The 15,909-nt window shown below is 44.0% G+C and overlaps 1 protein-coding gene across 7 annotated transcripts in view; it reads left to right on the top strand.

Annotated features, from left to right (window-relative positions):
• Positions 1 to 15,909, top strand: part of ST7 (suppression of tumorigenicity 7) — a 275,611-nt gene that overhangs the window by 131,414 nt on the left and 128,288 nt on the right. For all 7 annotated transcript variants that reach the window (XM_019514533.1, XM_019514531.1, XM_019514536.1 and 4 more), the window contains one exon: positions 6,691 to 6,850. In XM_019514533.1, coding sequence (XP_019370078.1) covers positions 6,691 to 6,850 — 160 coding nt within the window. The remainder of the gene's footprint in view (positions 1 to 6,690; positions 6,851 to 15,909) is intronic.

Here is a 15,909-nt window from a genome sequence, read left to right as displayed (position 1 = left end):
AAAAAAAAAAAAAAAAAAAAAAAATATTAACAGGAGGAAGCAAGAAGAACATAGGTCTGTTATTTGGGGCAGAGGAGGAAGGTCAGCGTCAGAAAGATTCAGGTTTCTAAATCAGGCAGTGGTGGAACAAAGACAACAATGCTTTATGGTATGAAAGAAGGCGATCCATCAATGACTCACAGAAAGATTGCAGCCAGAAGACACAACAGGAACAGAGACTCTGGCCTGGGTAGTAGAGTGTCTGAGGGGCAGGGTGTCACTCTTAGAAACTTAGAGAAGATCAGACTGAGGTCTAAGGCAGGGGTGGACAAAATATGGCCTGTGGGCTGGATCTGACCCACCAAGAGATTTTGTCTGGCCCATTGAGGGTCCCTCAGCACCACCTGATGCAGGTGTGGACGGCAGCCTGGGTATGGCATATGTGGCTGGTGCCGCTGCCCTTGGGCATGCAGTGGGGCTGGGATGGCGTGGCAGCCAGACTCAGCAGCCCCTGCAGTGGTGGCTCCTTCCAGCTGTTGCTGCCAGTCTCCTCCACTGCTGCTGCTACCGGACTCAGCCCCACTGCCCAGGCACGCTGGCCCATCTTCCCTGCACCCATTGTTGGGGGTGCTGGATGGAGCTGGCAGGCAGCATCTCCATAGAGACCAGCCTGGGCAGGGCGCAAGGGTGGGCATATGGATGGGGCTGTGGGCAGATGGGGAGTGGTGTCTGGGAGAAGGATTGGCAGGCAGGGCCTGATCCCAGAGCAGCAAAAATCTTTATGGGGCTGGGGCACATGACTTGTGAGGAGAGGCTGAGGGAACTGGGCTGATTTAGTCTGTAGAAGAGAAGACTGAGAAGGGATTGGATAGCAGCCTTCAACTACCTGAAGGGGTTTGAAAGAGGATGGAGCTAAACTGTTGTCAGTGGTGGCAGATGACAGAGCAAAGATCAATAGTCTCAAATTGCAACAAGGGAAGTTTCGGGTAGATATTAGGAAAAACTTTCTCACTAGGAGGGTGGTGAAGCACTGGAACAACTTAGCTAGAGAAGTGGTGGAATCTCCATTCTTGGAGGTTTTTAAGGCCCAGCTCACCAAAGCCCTGGCTGAAACAATTTAGTTAGGGATGGTCCTGCTTTGAGTGGGGGGTTGAACTAGATGACCTCCTGAGGTCTCTTCCAACTCTAATTTTCTGTGATTCTATGATCAGGATAGCTGGGTGGTGACAGCACGGGGCCGGGGCCAATGATCCACTGCCCACACACGCCTGCACTGGTGCCAGTTCAGCGGGCCACGGCATGCAGGGAGCAGATTGCAGCTCTGCCCTAGACCTGCACTGTCACTACCCTGTGATCCCAGGCCCTACCCACCCATACTGTTCCCGGACACTGCTCCCTGCCCGCCTGTGACCCCATCCCATCTGTCCGCCTGCGTGCCCTGCCCATGTGGGTCCCAGGTGGGTCTCCATGGAGTTGCTGGGATCACTGGGTAGTGACAGCCCAGGGCTGGGGCCCATAGCAGAGCTGTGATCTGCCCCTTGCACTCCTCTGCCTGTGGAGCCACAGGCACGCAGGGATTGGATCACAGCTCTGCCCTGGGCCCCGGCCCCATGCTGTCATAGCCCTGTGATCTTGATCCCAGCCCTGGGCCTAGCCCCATCCACCTGTCTCACTCCCAGATGCCACTGCCCGCCCACCCACCGCCTCAATCCATCTAACCAGCTGAGCGTGGGGCAGAGTTATTTGGGGAGTTTTGGCAAGCTGTTGCAGATCAAACTAAGTGATCAGAATAATTGTTCACCCCTGGCCTAAGGCCTAATAGCTTTAAGTGCTGTTATTTAGCAATTTGAAAAGGCCTTTCCCAAGTAGTGGAATATCTAGCCCTGTGATTGGCCCCAAAGAGGAAGTTGGAGAAAACTGAGAAGAGGGAAGAGATAAAAGGTTTAAGAAATAAATTCAAAGAGGTGATAATAAGACTTGGTAATGGGGAAGACTGGGAGCAACTAGCATCCTTTGTGTACCTTCAATATTGCTCTTAATTGTCCAGTTCTCCAATACTACAGCAGTACTTGTTTGATAGCTATCTGTTTAATTTCCTTGCCTGTTGCAGGTAAAAATCAGGAAGTCTACAAACGATGCCTGGGGTGAGAGGGGCAGTGGATTTGGTTAGCTGAGAGGCAATTCAGTAGAGGACAGTTGTGGCAAGAGTTGTTTTTGATTTGATCAGACAAATTAGTCTGCTTGTAGCATCACATGTATATGGCTGTGCTGTTTCTGGTTCAGTAAGTAGCCCACACAGAGTAGCATGGCATGTTTGATGGTACATGCTTGGCAGGTAGGTTTATGATGCAGACATTCCTAGTGTTTCAACAAAAGTAGCAGGGGGAAGTTCTGGTCAGGTCCCACTAGTAAGACACTCACTATCCTGTTCATTTTACAAACTGATGGCACACCAGCACGCTAAGTTATCTAAACTACCATATTTTCTTACATATATCAGTATCTTTTTCCTCAAAATCAGCGGGGGAAAATGAGGGTGCACATTATTATATTTATGCAAATCCAAGACAGCCCTAAATTTAAAATGCGCCTCTCCCCCAGTAAGTAGATTCTAGACATAGAAATTTCATAAATGTGTTATATATGTAGAATTGAATTATTGGAGGGTCAACTTAAATTCACCTGTCCACTGCTGCAGCAGGAAAGCCATGGCAGGAGGTCATGCAGTGGGGGGAAGCAGTAGGAGGGCAGAAGGGTGGGTAGGTGGTAAGGGAGGCAGGTAAATGGGGAAGTGGTGGGGGGCAGGTGATCAGGGAGGCAATGAGGGGACAGGCAGTGGAGGGCAGTGGGAGGGGTTGGCAGTGGGGCTTGATCCCTGCCCCTTTCTCCCCACACTTTACCCCCTGCTGCCTATCCCTGAGTCCCTTTCCCCCTTCCCCCATGCTTACTCTTGCTTTGGGTCTGGTAGGGTCCATCCCTGTTCCAGCCTGGGGCACAGAACATGTGTTTGCTTCAGACCCAGGCTGGCCCTGTACCTGCAGCAGCAGCATGACAGCTCTGGCTCCAGGGCCTGGCCTGAGCTGTCGCTGCTGTCTTGGATTGGAGTAAATGCTCTGTGTACGAGGAAAAAGCCTCCCCTGGGTCCAGAAAATTGATGATATGGGTGGGGACATGGTAGATAACACCATCACTGCTTCTTCTTCCCGCCACTCTCTGTTGCCAAATTTCCAGACCCATGGGAAAGCTCCCTTCCCAACTGCATGCCAGATTGGGCTTTGCAATTGGGCTCTGGTAGCCCCACAGCCAGATTTGGTGCGCCAGGTCTGATCCAGCATATGGGCCACAGACTAAGTACACCAAGTCTGACCCAACACTGGCTCAAGATGTTCATGCTGGATTGGACCCAGCACGCTGACTCTGGGACCTTGCATTGGGTTGTACCTAGCACATGGCACTAGCACAGCTGGGTTGTGTCTGGTTCCTGGCTCCAGTACCAGCAACATCAGGCCTGGCTGCGCAGCTTTGGCTCCAGTGCTGACAGGATTGGGCCTACCTGTGAAGCTCTGTTCCCAGCATCAGCATGGCCCAATGGAGCTGACATGTAGCTCCAGCCCCAGTGCCTGCGTGGCATCAGGGCTGGCACACAGCCCCCAACCCTCGCACGGCTCACAACCCCCAATTCTTCAACTGCCAAACCCCAACGTGCAGTTCGCCAGCCCCAGTATACAATTCACTAGCCCCCCAACCCTAGCACACAGCCCTCCAGCCCCAGCAGAAGACCCTATATCTAAGGTAAAGCTTTTTTCCTTCTTGGGACTTTGACAAAATGGGGTGCATGCTAAATTTGGGGGTGTATTATATGGGAGAAAATACAGTACACCCCAGCTTAATATAACACATTGCACAACACATGCAATTCTCAAACACCTATTCTTAATAAGGTCTTAAATGAAAATCTTTCTAAAATAAACATTCTTTTCTCAGACCTAAATTACTGATTTTGTCCTACTGGCTGTGCTAATATGGGTTGGAATTTTCCACCATATGGTCTGTTTTGGCAGATTTATTTCATTATCAGTTTGCTGTATTTACTTATTAGAAGCTGGAATCACAGTTAGTGCAGGTTATGAAATGAAGGAAAATGCCATCATTTTAGAAGAGTAGCAACTGATGGGACCCTCACTTACTTCATAGTTATGACATTTCTAGATACAGCAGTGACTCTGTGATGGTCAGCTTTGGGTAATACTAGTGCTTATTTTGCATTGCTCTTAAGTAAAATTATACTTTTCCCCTCTTGTTTTGTCTCTCTGAGAACCTATATGCCTTATGAAACCGTGGCTCCACTGAAGTCAGTTGATTTTAGTGGATCCTTTTTTTCCTAGTCTGCATAGCTCAGGAGAGTACAAAGACTTCTTCATGCCTGTACCCTCCATCTTCCTGTTTGGTTGGTTACTTTACATAATTTAAAATGAACAAATTAAATCCTCCACTGCCCTGTCTCCTCTAGCACTTCCTGGGATTAAGTTTATGGCCTAAATTGAATCATTGACTATATTACATGTATAAACAGGTCTGAAAACTTGGTTTTAACCTAGCTGTCCACCCAGCTGTCCAGCTCAATTTAAAAACTTAATTCTTGTTTATAGCATATGTTGAACTTCACATGTATTTTGTAACCAGGCTAACATATGAGACTTTCCATAGATGAGATGCTGTAGCCTAGTTATATAACACAGTTAGGATGCGGTGGGTGCATCTACATGTGTGCTTTACTGTGGAACTGACAAATTAGGTCCACAGTAAAGTGTTACCATCTATACATGAGCCTGTGTTAGGGCGCAGTAAATTAACTCTGCTGTAGGATAGTACTGTCCAGGACAAGTATTATCCCACAGTGGAGTAATTACATGTACTGAAATGCACGTGCAGATGGTGGCTGGAGCGCGAGGCTGCTACAGTGCAGGGGCTGCCTGCCGGCCATCCCTGCACTGTATTGCCTTGAGCCCCAACCAGCCCCTTTGCAGGACATTGAGCCGGGTTGGAGCAGCCCTGGGCTGGCATGCTGATGAACATAGTCCTCACAAGGCATAGTAAACTGGTATTTTATATGGCATTGGTGTTTTGTACAGGGTTTCAGATATTGGCAGGGACTGGAATCAGAAGTACAGAAACTACAAAAATGAAAGGAAAAGAGAGAGACCAATTTCCAGCCCAATCAATATCAGAAAGGACTGCCAATACTGGGGAAAAAAACCTTTCCTTAAATTATTCGCTCTTGCTACTTTACTGAAGAAAGTGCTTATTCATACAGAACAACTGCAACCTCAGTTGTCCTCATTTCTAATGTGTGAATATATTTATAGTGTTTACAATCAAAGTTGCAACATTTGAAGATTTCATAGTTGTTAGGGGTTGGAAGGAGGGAACTTACAGATCATCGGGTCCAGCCCCCCTGCACTTGGGCAGGAAAGATCGTTGGGTTCAAATGGTCCCAGCAAGATGGGCATCAATATGTTTTTTGAAGATTGCCAGGGTGAATGACTGTACCACTTCTGGGAGGAGCCTATTCCAAACCAGAAGTAGTACAGTCATCCACCCTGATAATTTCTTGCTGCTGGGTTGTAATGCCCCAGCTTGGATCTGAGGTGGGCCAGCACTTGGACCCAGATGTTGCTGCCACTGTTGCATCAAGCACCTGGCCAGTATCAGGGGGCTTTGTGAGGGGAACACCACACAAGCCTCCTAGCTCCACAGGCCAGCTCCAGTAGTTTTAAAAGACCTTGATTGAGGACCCTTGCCCTAGAATGTAATTGTTGCCTTCACTATGAAAAATATGAAGAAAATATATTTGTCCATACACTGATCTCTCTTAAGTTGTGGGATAGCTCAATTCCCAAGTAGAGCTGTGTGCATAATTTAACCGAGTTGAAATTTTTGGGAAAAAATGCATTTTGAGTCAATGCAAAACAAAATAGAAAACCCCAGTTTTATCAGTGAAATGAAAAACAAATTGAATTTCCTTAAAGTGAAAATTCTGTTTGACTTAGAAGCAAAATGTTTCATTTTGAGGTTTTTTCCCCCACCTTTTTCAATTAAGTTTAGCCATGCTGGTTCAAAATCAGTGTTTTGGAAATGAAAAATCAAAATACCTCATTTTGAAAATGTCAACAGAACGCTTTCTGCCTTCACCAAGACTCCCCCCACCACCACTACCACCATTTTTTTCAGCTGAAATTATTGGGTCTATCCAACACACATTTTCATCACCAGAGATTGCATTTTATTCATGAATAAGCTTTTGATCTGAAAAATTTCACCCAGCTCTTCTCCCAAGCCACCTGTGAGTATAATACAGGGTTCAATCATCCATGGGCAGAGTTGTTTAATAGATGACATCAAAAGTCTTTTCTACCTTTGTTGTCTATGATTTGTGAAAGACAGGTATTTTATTAGTGTGAAGAGTCAGGTGTTTATTGGTAGAAATGCCAGAATATCCTTACTTTTATTTCTTTCCTTTCATGATGTCTGAAAAATGCTGAACACTGAATAAGAATGTATATGTAAAGAATGGGAAATCAGTGTTAAGAGATGCAGAATGAAATTTAGATAGATGTGACAGCATTAATAAAAATTTCACACTTTAGGCTCCAGAGAGAACAGGCAACGTATGCACCCGGTAATGTGATATATTGTCTGCTTGTGTTTTAGATATTTGAGTGGTGGTATTTTCGCAAGTATGGGACATCCTTCATTGAGCAGGTCTCTGTGAGTCACTTGCGCCCTCTGCTGGGTGGGGTGGACAATAACTCTCCCAACAACTCTAACACAAGCAATGGGGACTCTGATTCAAACCGGCAAAGTGTTTCAGGTAAGATGATTTCTTTTGTCTGCCGCAAAATTAGCTGTGAACATCACTTTTCTTCCCCTTCTTTTAACTGAAAAAAGTAGTAGCTTTTTATTACATTTCTACCATAGTAAAATGATCAAATAGAACCTCTACCTATCCTGAACACAGTGCAATACAGTACTCTGGTTGTTAATCGTTCATTCTTAACCATTACTGTAAGCTTTTATTGATCTAGATTCAGTGTACTGAGAAATTGAGGTGTGAATCAGTCAAAAAGCAAGTCAGCTAAGTAGCAAGTACAAGTAGCCAAGACAAGTAGTATTAAGATCCACAGCATGTAAGAACATTTTACATTTTTTTATCATTAAATTGGATAAAACTGCCTGAAATAATATAGAAATTATTACTGTCCAGTTTTATGATTTAAAATTTGGGTATCTTGAGGTCAGATAGTAGAAAGGAAAGTGAAATCAATCATTTATTTGAGGAGAAGTTAATATCTTAGACCGGAGTACTGGCACATGTACCAGAGTGTGAAACACAAGGGTATTTTGTTTGGCATGCATGCCTTAGGGTGTATGATGGGGAAGGGGCTAAAGCTGTGCTGCCCTAACAAGGATCAGGCCCCTCATGGCTCTCCTGCCATCCAGCCTTGGCACTCCAATATCTTACAAGTCGAGGTTGCCAGTGTTTTTGGTACTCTGCCCAAAAATGTTGCTGACCCTTGTCTTAGACCGTTACCAATTAAGGGACCTAATTCTGAAAAGAACTGAAATCAATTAAACACTCTGTGGTTGCATCTACATGTGGGCTTAACTGTGCAGTAGACTAATTTGCTGCAGTGTAAAGCATCACAGTCTACATGTGCAATACTATTAGACTGCAGCAAACTAATTTTCACTGCCATAAGATAGTGCTATCAGGGACAGTACTATCTTATGGCAGCAAACATAACTGCTTCCAAAGGTGTGTGTAAACATTGACCCAGGTGTAAATTGAATTGCACCGAGGCAGCAGGGCCAGACCCCTGCCTGCTGGTGAACCACCACTCTTTGGGCACTCTGGTGCCCCAGCCAGCCTCTCTGCTGCCTGACACTACCCGAGGCTGCTGCCAGCCCAGAACTGCTCCGCCCTGGCTCAAACTGCTGTAGTCCTGGGCACACGTGTATACACTGTGCCCAGGAGCTCTTAACTCTTGTGCGAACTGCTCCAGAGTTTATCACGCCACACTAATTGAAAGTGTAGATTCACCCTGTAACCATTAGACTAGGTCTGTGAAATTAGGCATGTGCCTTAAGTTTTTCCAGGATCAAGGCCTACTGGTATGGTACCTAAAACGCAAATTGAAACTAGGCCTGAATTAGCTGTGCACGCATGCACACACATATGCATGCGCTCACTCACTCACCCCTGGCATTATCTCCCTGTGTTTCCCTGGTAGGTCTGGAGGGATAAACAAAATGTTTATGCCTGCAACCCTAGGCTCTACCAGCAATAAGGCATGGTGGGATTTTATACTGAATCCCATAATCACATCACCTGCCATACATGTGTAACCTGTCAGGATGCACAGCTGTGTGAATCCCAAGTTAGATTCCATTGTGTCTTTACCTGCACATGTAGAGGGGCCCTAATATCCTTGTCTGTACATTGACAGCCAAGATTCAGCAGGAGAGGTGGAACACACTCTGCTGTATGCTCTACCCTCCTAGCTGAGCCTTACAGCTTTGTAAGGCTACAACCTCCTCAGAAGTTGGAGATGTGGCTCTGAATCCCTGCAAGCTGAAGAGGGCTTAGAACCCAGATCTCCTGCTTCCTAGGCAAGTCCTTTAACCATTAGGCTATTATGAAAAGGTGGCCATTATGGCTATCCTTTTCCTGTCCTGCTGCACCATCATGTTTTGAATGAAAGTAGCTGTGGCTGCTGTGTTTGGTATGTTTTGTTTGCTCTTAGTTATCTACAGTACTGAGTTCTTTAGAGGACTTAGTTTTGTAAATTTTGAATGGTCTTAAGAAGAAGTGCTAAGACACTCAGCTAAGATGCAAACAGTTCTGGGCATATGCATTGTTAGGACTTCAGGGACTTAACAGAGGATTTGCCAGAAATGTCAGACACCTACAGCCACTTAAGCACGAAGCAATTAGACAGTGGGTTTGTGGATCAGTTACTTGGACTTGCATGGTTTATTATGACCTAGTTTGTACTTCAGGCACCAAAGGGTTTTTTGTTTTGTTTTGGAACTGGCTGAGAAGTATTTGATATAATTAATTGTGCCTTCCTAAAACACAGACAGTGGGATTGCTTGGATTGTGTTTGCATAAGTCAATGCCAGATATTTTCACCCTTATTTCAGAAGCCTCTGATAAATTGTACAAATCTTTTCTACGTCATTTCAAAGAATAAGCAATTAGTTTTTATTTTTCTTTAAACAACTGCTTAGTGCAAAGAGTAAACTCTCAAATCACAGGAAGATCTGAAGAATATCTATCTGCCTTTGCATTATATTATTTTAGCTTAAAGTAAACAGTTCTGAGTTACCGTTTGATTCTGATGCAAGTGCTGTGGTTTGTAACAGCTTAGGCCTAAGCCTTAGGGGTTCATTCTGTTCTTGACTCTGGCACTAATTTGATTTGTGCTTTATATCAAGCCAGGCTTCAAGAGATCCTTGTTTAGTAGTGCCTAACTTGAGATATTTTGGGCCTGTTTTTGTCTTTTTTGCTGGATACCCACAGTCACCATTAACTTATGTAGGAGCCAAATCTTTGGTGTACACATCTCTGTACATCTAAAAAAGTAAAGCCTTCCAATGTTGCTCATAGCTAATAATACAGCAACTCTGTATATACCTGCCATGTGTGAAATGCTTTGAAATACTTGCATGAAAAGCGCATGTGCATATTGTGATGATTAATTTTCAGGCACAAAAGTGTATTTATTTTTTTTGTTCTCAAATAAAGACTATGATTATGTACAGGCATTCATTTCCACCAAAACTTCCATCCTAGAAATGATTCTGGGAGAAGGAGCCATACAGGTATTCAGCTTGAAACCACCTCTTTTCCCCTTCTCCTTGTCCTTGCCATGACCGGTGATCCTGGTCTGGGGAAAGTGTGAGGAGCAGCAGCTGCTTCAGTTCTCCTATTCCCAGGGGCACTGGAGTAGCACAGCAACCGCTTCCCCACCACCACCCTGGGTCCAGTGGGACTCTGGTGTGAGGAGTGGGCAGGGGCTTGCAGCACTGCTTGCTTGGCTTGGCTCCTGGTGCCTGGGAACTGAGCAGACTGAGCAGCAAGGCAAAGCACCCCTTCACTTCTTGCACCATAGACCCCAATGTAAGGAGCTGGCAGAAAGCAGCAGATGGCTGCTCCTCCTGTTCCCTCCCAGTCTCCTGGAGGGATGGGAGCAGTCGCTCCCCATACCTTGTCCAGACCATGGTGCCTCGGTCTTCAGAAAACACTCAGGAACCTTTCCCCACCACTGAACGCCTCCTGGTTCCAGGAGGAATCAAGTGGTGAAGAAGTGTACAGGCATTCATTCTCCCAGATAAACTCTCCCAGGAACAACTTCTACCAAGTGGGAGATGGGTTACTTTTCTTCCAGAACAGCCATTTTTGTTCTGGGAGAAACAGTATGAACATCTGTAAACTCCTCCTTTCTACTGGGTGAGCTGCAATTCTCCTGGTAGAAATATAAGGGTTCTATGTGGCCTATGGGCATGGACAGGTGGAATATTTCTTGTGTTCTGAATGCCTTTCAAGAGCTCTAAAAATGAGGATTCAGAAAACACAAAGCAATAAAGTGCTATAAATCAGCCTGAATTGCTTCAAATTTGACCCCAGATGAAACCACCTTGATGTACTTGATGATAAGTTTATACCCTTTGTTATCAGAAAAGAAACAAGCACTATAGTGAGGAAAAGAAGGTTTGTGGGCAGAATGAGAGTCCTGTTACAGCACTATCATAGATTTAAATCACAAGGACTTGATTTTTGGGAGGTTCTGAACTTCTTAAGCTACCTTGTCTCCAGATGGACATGTGAGTATACAACATTTCTGAAAATCAAGGCACCTCATCAATTTAAAATGGGGTTGATACTTCCCCATTTTTGGGGGTGTTCTAAGGATGAATGAATCATTGCTTCTGAAGTGATCGCTGATCAGTTATTCCAGCGACAGGTACTGTATAAGAATATAGACAAAATATGGGGGAGGTCCAATTTATTCTCTGTCTTGGAAACTGTAGAGGAATTGGATTTTGAAGGGACAAAAATACTAAGGTTAATGCTTCTCAGACTCAATGAAATACTTTACATCTCTAAATGATGTTATATCTTTATTTAGATAAGTGTGAAGCTTTTCAAGAAGTGTAGCTATTTTTTAAGAAATCAGCCAAGTCATTTACATTTATAGAGCTGTTTTGGCTCGGCTTTGCTGTTCAACTTTGTATTTTAGTTCTAGAAACCGGTTTAACTCTCACTGGGATTATTGTGCCTGTTTCAGTTGTGATTTAATTATTTGTTTCCTGAAAGCTCTAAAAATATATCAAAACTAAAGAAATGAAGAAAATGTGAAAATAAACAAACTGCATAACTGAGGAGGGGCATCTGTTTGGACCCTGGTACATTAACTGGGTCAGTAACTTCCATTATGTTTCTTGTTAATTCTTTATAAAGCACATATTTCATCCCTGTTCATTAAAAACTGTTGTTTAGCTCACAAGTAAATGAGTTTCATGGCTTCAGCAATCTTGCTTTCCACCACCAGAACAGTGAGTGTCAACTAGTGCGCCTTGGGGTGCTGTGAAATCCTTTTAAGGATGTGGGGGGGCTTGCAATATTAACCCTATTACATGTGGAAAAACCTACATGATTCACAAGCTAAACCCAGAGATTTACAATAGGAATCCATAGGGTCAAAAATATTCTGACCACATTCTATTGAACTCCTCTTGAGTCTAGCAGAATTGCTCTATTATATTTCTGTAGTCAAGAAATGAGTGACAGTTACAAGCTGGGATTTTCCAAGATATGCCTTGGATCAAAAACAGTTGAAAACTGAAGCACTAAATGTTGTATACAGTATGTGGTCTTCAAATAGCAGAGCAAACTGCCTGCTGACCTTCCCATCTGAGGAAAGTGAAAAGACTTAAATAGCTGCAGTATGTTGTGCCATGGATAAAGTGCAGCTTATCGGGGTACACGGGAAAACTATTGACATACCTGCCTGTATGCATCAGTACTTTCAATCTCAGTTCAGTTCTGAAGGATATACTTCATTTTAAGATAGAAAATGGGTATTTTGACTAAAGAGACACACTCTGGCTTAGAGTTTTGCTGTTAGGAAACAGCTGGAGGAACTCTTGATTTTCAATGTATAAGATAGATCCTGAAAATTGTTTTAAAAAGCCGTTCTACAAGAGAATTAGGAGGACTTCCAAAAAAAGCTGGGGAGAGTATAATGAGGGGGGCACAGTTGATTAGGGAGGGAGCACACAGTTGTTAGAAATATGGCTTTTATTGGCCAAACAGTACAAGGGATCTCATTGATTCAAAAAGTGCAAACAAAAAGTGAAAAAAGGGGCAGTAGAGTTCTGACCATGTACCAAAATGGCCATTTAAAGCAATGAGTATGGCAAGGAGTGATCATTAGTACAGGGATGGATGGGCAAGCGGGGCAGGAGCCCTGGGTGCTGCCTACTGGAGGAGGGTGCCGGAATAGAATCAGGGATGCCTTCCCTTCCTGCCATCCCCTGCTTCCCTTGCCCTTCTGGGTCCAGCCTGGGCAGGAAGCAGCAGTAGCAGCTTCTGTGTTAGTCAGTGAAGGGCACTCTGAGAAATGTAGACTTGTGGAATGGCAGAGGCCGCTGCTGCTGGGGAGAGATGTCATTCTGTTTTGTTGATGCTGAAAATAGGAGTTTTTTGCGTGGTCGACATGGGCATCAGCTGTAAAAACATGAAGTGACATCTCCCCTCAACAGCAGAGAATTTCAGCTGCTGCTCCTGGACACTGCACACTACTGGAGCCTGAGAAGGTAGAGAGAGGGAAGAGGAGGGGGACTGCCCCATGCGCAGTCCTGGTCAGTTTTGCCTCTGGGAGTGATGCAGCATGGGACACTTGGAGGAACAACCAAACCTGTATTATGGAAAATTTGATGTGCACACATAACATTGACCTGGTTCACAGTGAGGCGTTCCAAATGAAGGCTTGTTTTTTCAGGTACCATTTTTAACCATTCCAGGCATCTTTAAACCAGTTTATAGTACAGCTGTCCGCTTCAGATTTAAACTGCATTTAAACCAGTCTAAATGGTACAAGTTTCTATACCTTAACACACCTTTTTCTCTTTTTTATATCCCCAGTTGAGCGTGTTGGCTTCTTGTGTACTCAAGGATCAATCCTCATAACTTTAAATCTAGATGATAAAGCAAAAAGAATGACATCACAGTCATCAAGTTAGTGGGCATGTCTACACATGCATTTAATTCAAAACAGTAAACTCTGGCACATATTGCCAGAGCAACCCTGGCTGGCAGGAGGCCCAGGGGGTCAGCCTGTTAGCCCGTGGCTGCTCTGACTGAGCTCAACATGTTGCAGCAGGGCTGGCTGGGGCATGAGGGTGCAGGTCTAGCTGGCAGACATCCCCTGCATTGAAGCACCCTTGCTCCAACCTAGCTCAGCATGTTGTGGACAAGCTGGCTGGTGCATTGAAACTCCAGCCAGCCCTATCAGTGTCTAAACATGCATTGCTGTGCAGTAAATAACTCCACAGTAGGATAGTACTTGTATTTAAAAGTACTGTCGTATGGTAGAGTTTATCAGTTTACTGCAGCCTAATAGGGCTGCATGTGTAAAAGCAGAGACTTTATTGTGGTACTAATTAGGTAGCTCCTCAGTAAACATCTTGTGTAGGTTCACCCACTGTTAACTGTTTCTGTTTGCAGTCAGAATAACCAGAACATTTAATGACACATCTGACATTAGCTCATTGCCGTCATCATTTAGACATAGAATAAAATAGGTCATAAGTCCTAATGGCCTTCAGGGTACCATGGCTAAGACACACGAGTTCCTGTAATCCATGGCTCCCAACAGAATGATGTAGTTGGTATTCTATCTGGGTGCCCTTGATTACACAGTCCATTTCCAACTGGCTGGACTGGATGTAACCTTCAGCATGAGGGCAGAGCAAGGCTTGAATTCACGCTTCACAGATAATGCTGTAAATGCTCTGCCGTGTCACTTTGTACATGGATATGGAAGCATTTATTTGTTCATGGTGTTGTTTTCATTGCAGAAAGGTGCAGTATTTTGGTACTAGAATATAATACTGAGATGAATTTATTTTTTTTCAAAAATAGAAATTGTTTTATGCACCTTCCAGTGCATTTATGTTTACTTTCTTGTTTTCAAAAAGAAAGTTTACTTTCTTTTTTTCCTTGTCCAGCTGACATTCCTTAGAAGTCCAGATGTGTTGGTTTTCAGCTATTTAAAATAAAGCAGAAATCCACTACTCCCTAACCATATTCATATCTGAGTGCTTCTGCCATTATTTGTCACACCTCACTTGGGCTCTGGGCCAGGGAAGATCTCTCTGAATCTTACAGAAAGGACACCAGTAAGAAGACAAGTAAAGACTTAATATCATCTTGCTGCCTTGGGGGGCCCACTGCCCTGATCTGGGAGAGGTCAGCACTAGGGATGCAAAAGTTAAACTAATAATCGTTTAACCAATAAGCCCAGTGGTAATCCGTTAGCTTACCAGTTGTTGTTTAATGTGGTGCAGGGAGCAGTCTGGAAGGTGGGGAAGGGAAGCCACATAGTGTCTCAGCAGGAATGGGAAGGTGGCAGGGCACGTAGGAGGGAGGGAGGGGGAAGGAAGGGGGATCTAGTACCCGGAGCCTATGAGTTTAAAAAGGAAAATAGCAGGTGGCCTAATGACTTGATATTTACATCCTGAGCACAGAATTTGATGTGGAGAATTCTTTACCTATGGTTTTTCCTTACCAAATTTGTTATTTTTGCCATAACAAGTCTTAAAATGCTTTCTTCGTGCTATCTAATGTATGAACTTATCCTCTGAGAACCTACTACTCCCTGTGATGATTTCACACATAGCCATGAGAACATTTTTCTCCCTGCCCTTCCACCCCCCCACCTGATAAACCTGTAATATAGCAGAGGGGCAAAGACTTGCTCATGAAAAAAGAGCACTGCTTAACTCCCATTCTGTATATTATATATACTTCTTACTGTGACATGATGAGTGTCATGAGACTGTATTAATCCTCAGGTCTATGTTATAAGGTGTCTAAGATAGTATGTTGTTGACTTATCATCCCGCTGTAGTTTTTTTTCAGTGAGATCTTGCTGAATGATACATTGTCTTTGAAACTCCCTTGCGTAAAATTTCCAGGTTAACATTTTGTAATGGAAAGTAGCCTGACCAAATGTCTGAGACACCACACTGCTGGCAAAATGAAGCATGATGAATTATTTCAGTGACTCAGATGTCATATTGTACAATGAAAGGTAGCAAAACAACCTGCTACCATCCCCGAATCTTTGATTATAAATGTTGAAAATGACACCAGCATCAAGCCCATTATGTAAATCAGGAATAACTGCACTGAAGTCAAGGGAATTATTCTGATGTAAAAACTGTGTGAGTGAAATCAGAATCCGGCTTTTGTATGTGGAGATTTTAGGAATTCATTCTACACATCCTGTAAACTCTGATCTAAATTAAGTTATTGTTACACATTTTCTGGTATGCCCCTTTCCTGTGAGATGGATTTGGATATGGGTGGACAGAAATTCTCTTTTAATTTTATTTTTATAAGAGGACCAAGCTGTATGAAACTTTTTCATGCTCCCAAGCCTTTGACACTAGCTTTCCTCTGCCAATAATCCTAGCATCTCTTTTCAGTCCTGGGGCGATTAGTGCCCATGATTTTTTTTTCTCCTTCAGAAACTGAGGAGAAATTGAAACAGGCAAGTGTAGTCCAGAATCTTACAGTAGTAAGAAGACAGTGAAGTTTTCTTGTAGAAACAACAAGGCTACAAGACCAAGTTAATTCTA

The sequence above is a fragment of the Gavialis gangeticus genome, unplaced genomic scaffold, assembly GCF_001723915.1.
Source record: "Gavialis gangeticus isolate Ggan-Ray unplaced genomic scaffold, GavGan_comp1, whole genome shotgun sequence".
In the NCBI taxonomy this organism is placed as follows: Eukaryota; Metazoa; Chordata; order Crocodylia; family Gavialidae; genus Gavialis; species Gavialis gangeticus.
Note: the sequence above shows the minus strand (reverse complement) of the source record. Positions and strands in the feature narration are given on the sequence as shown.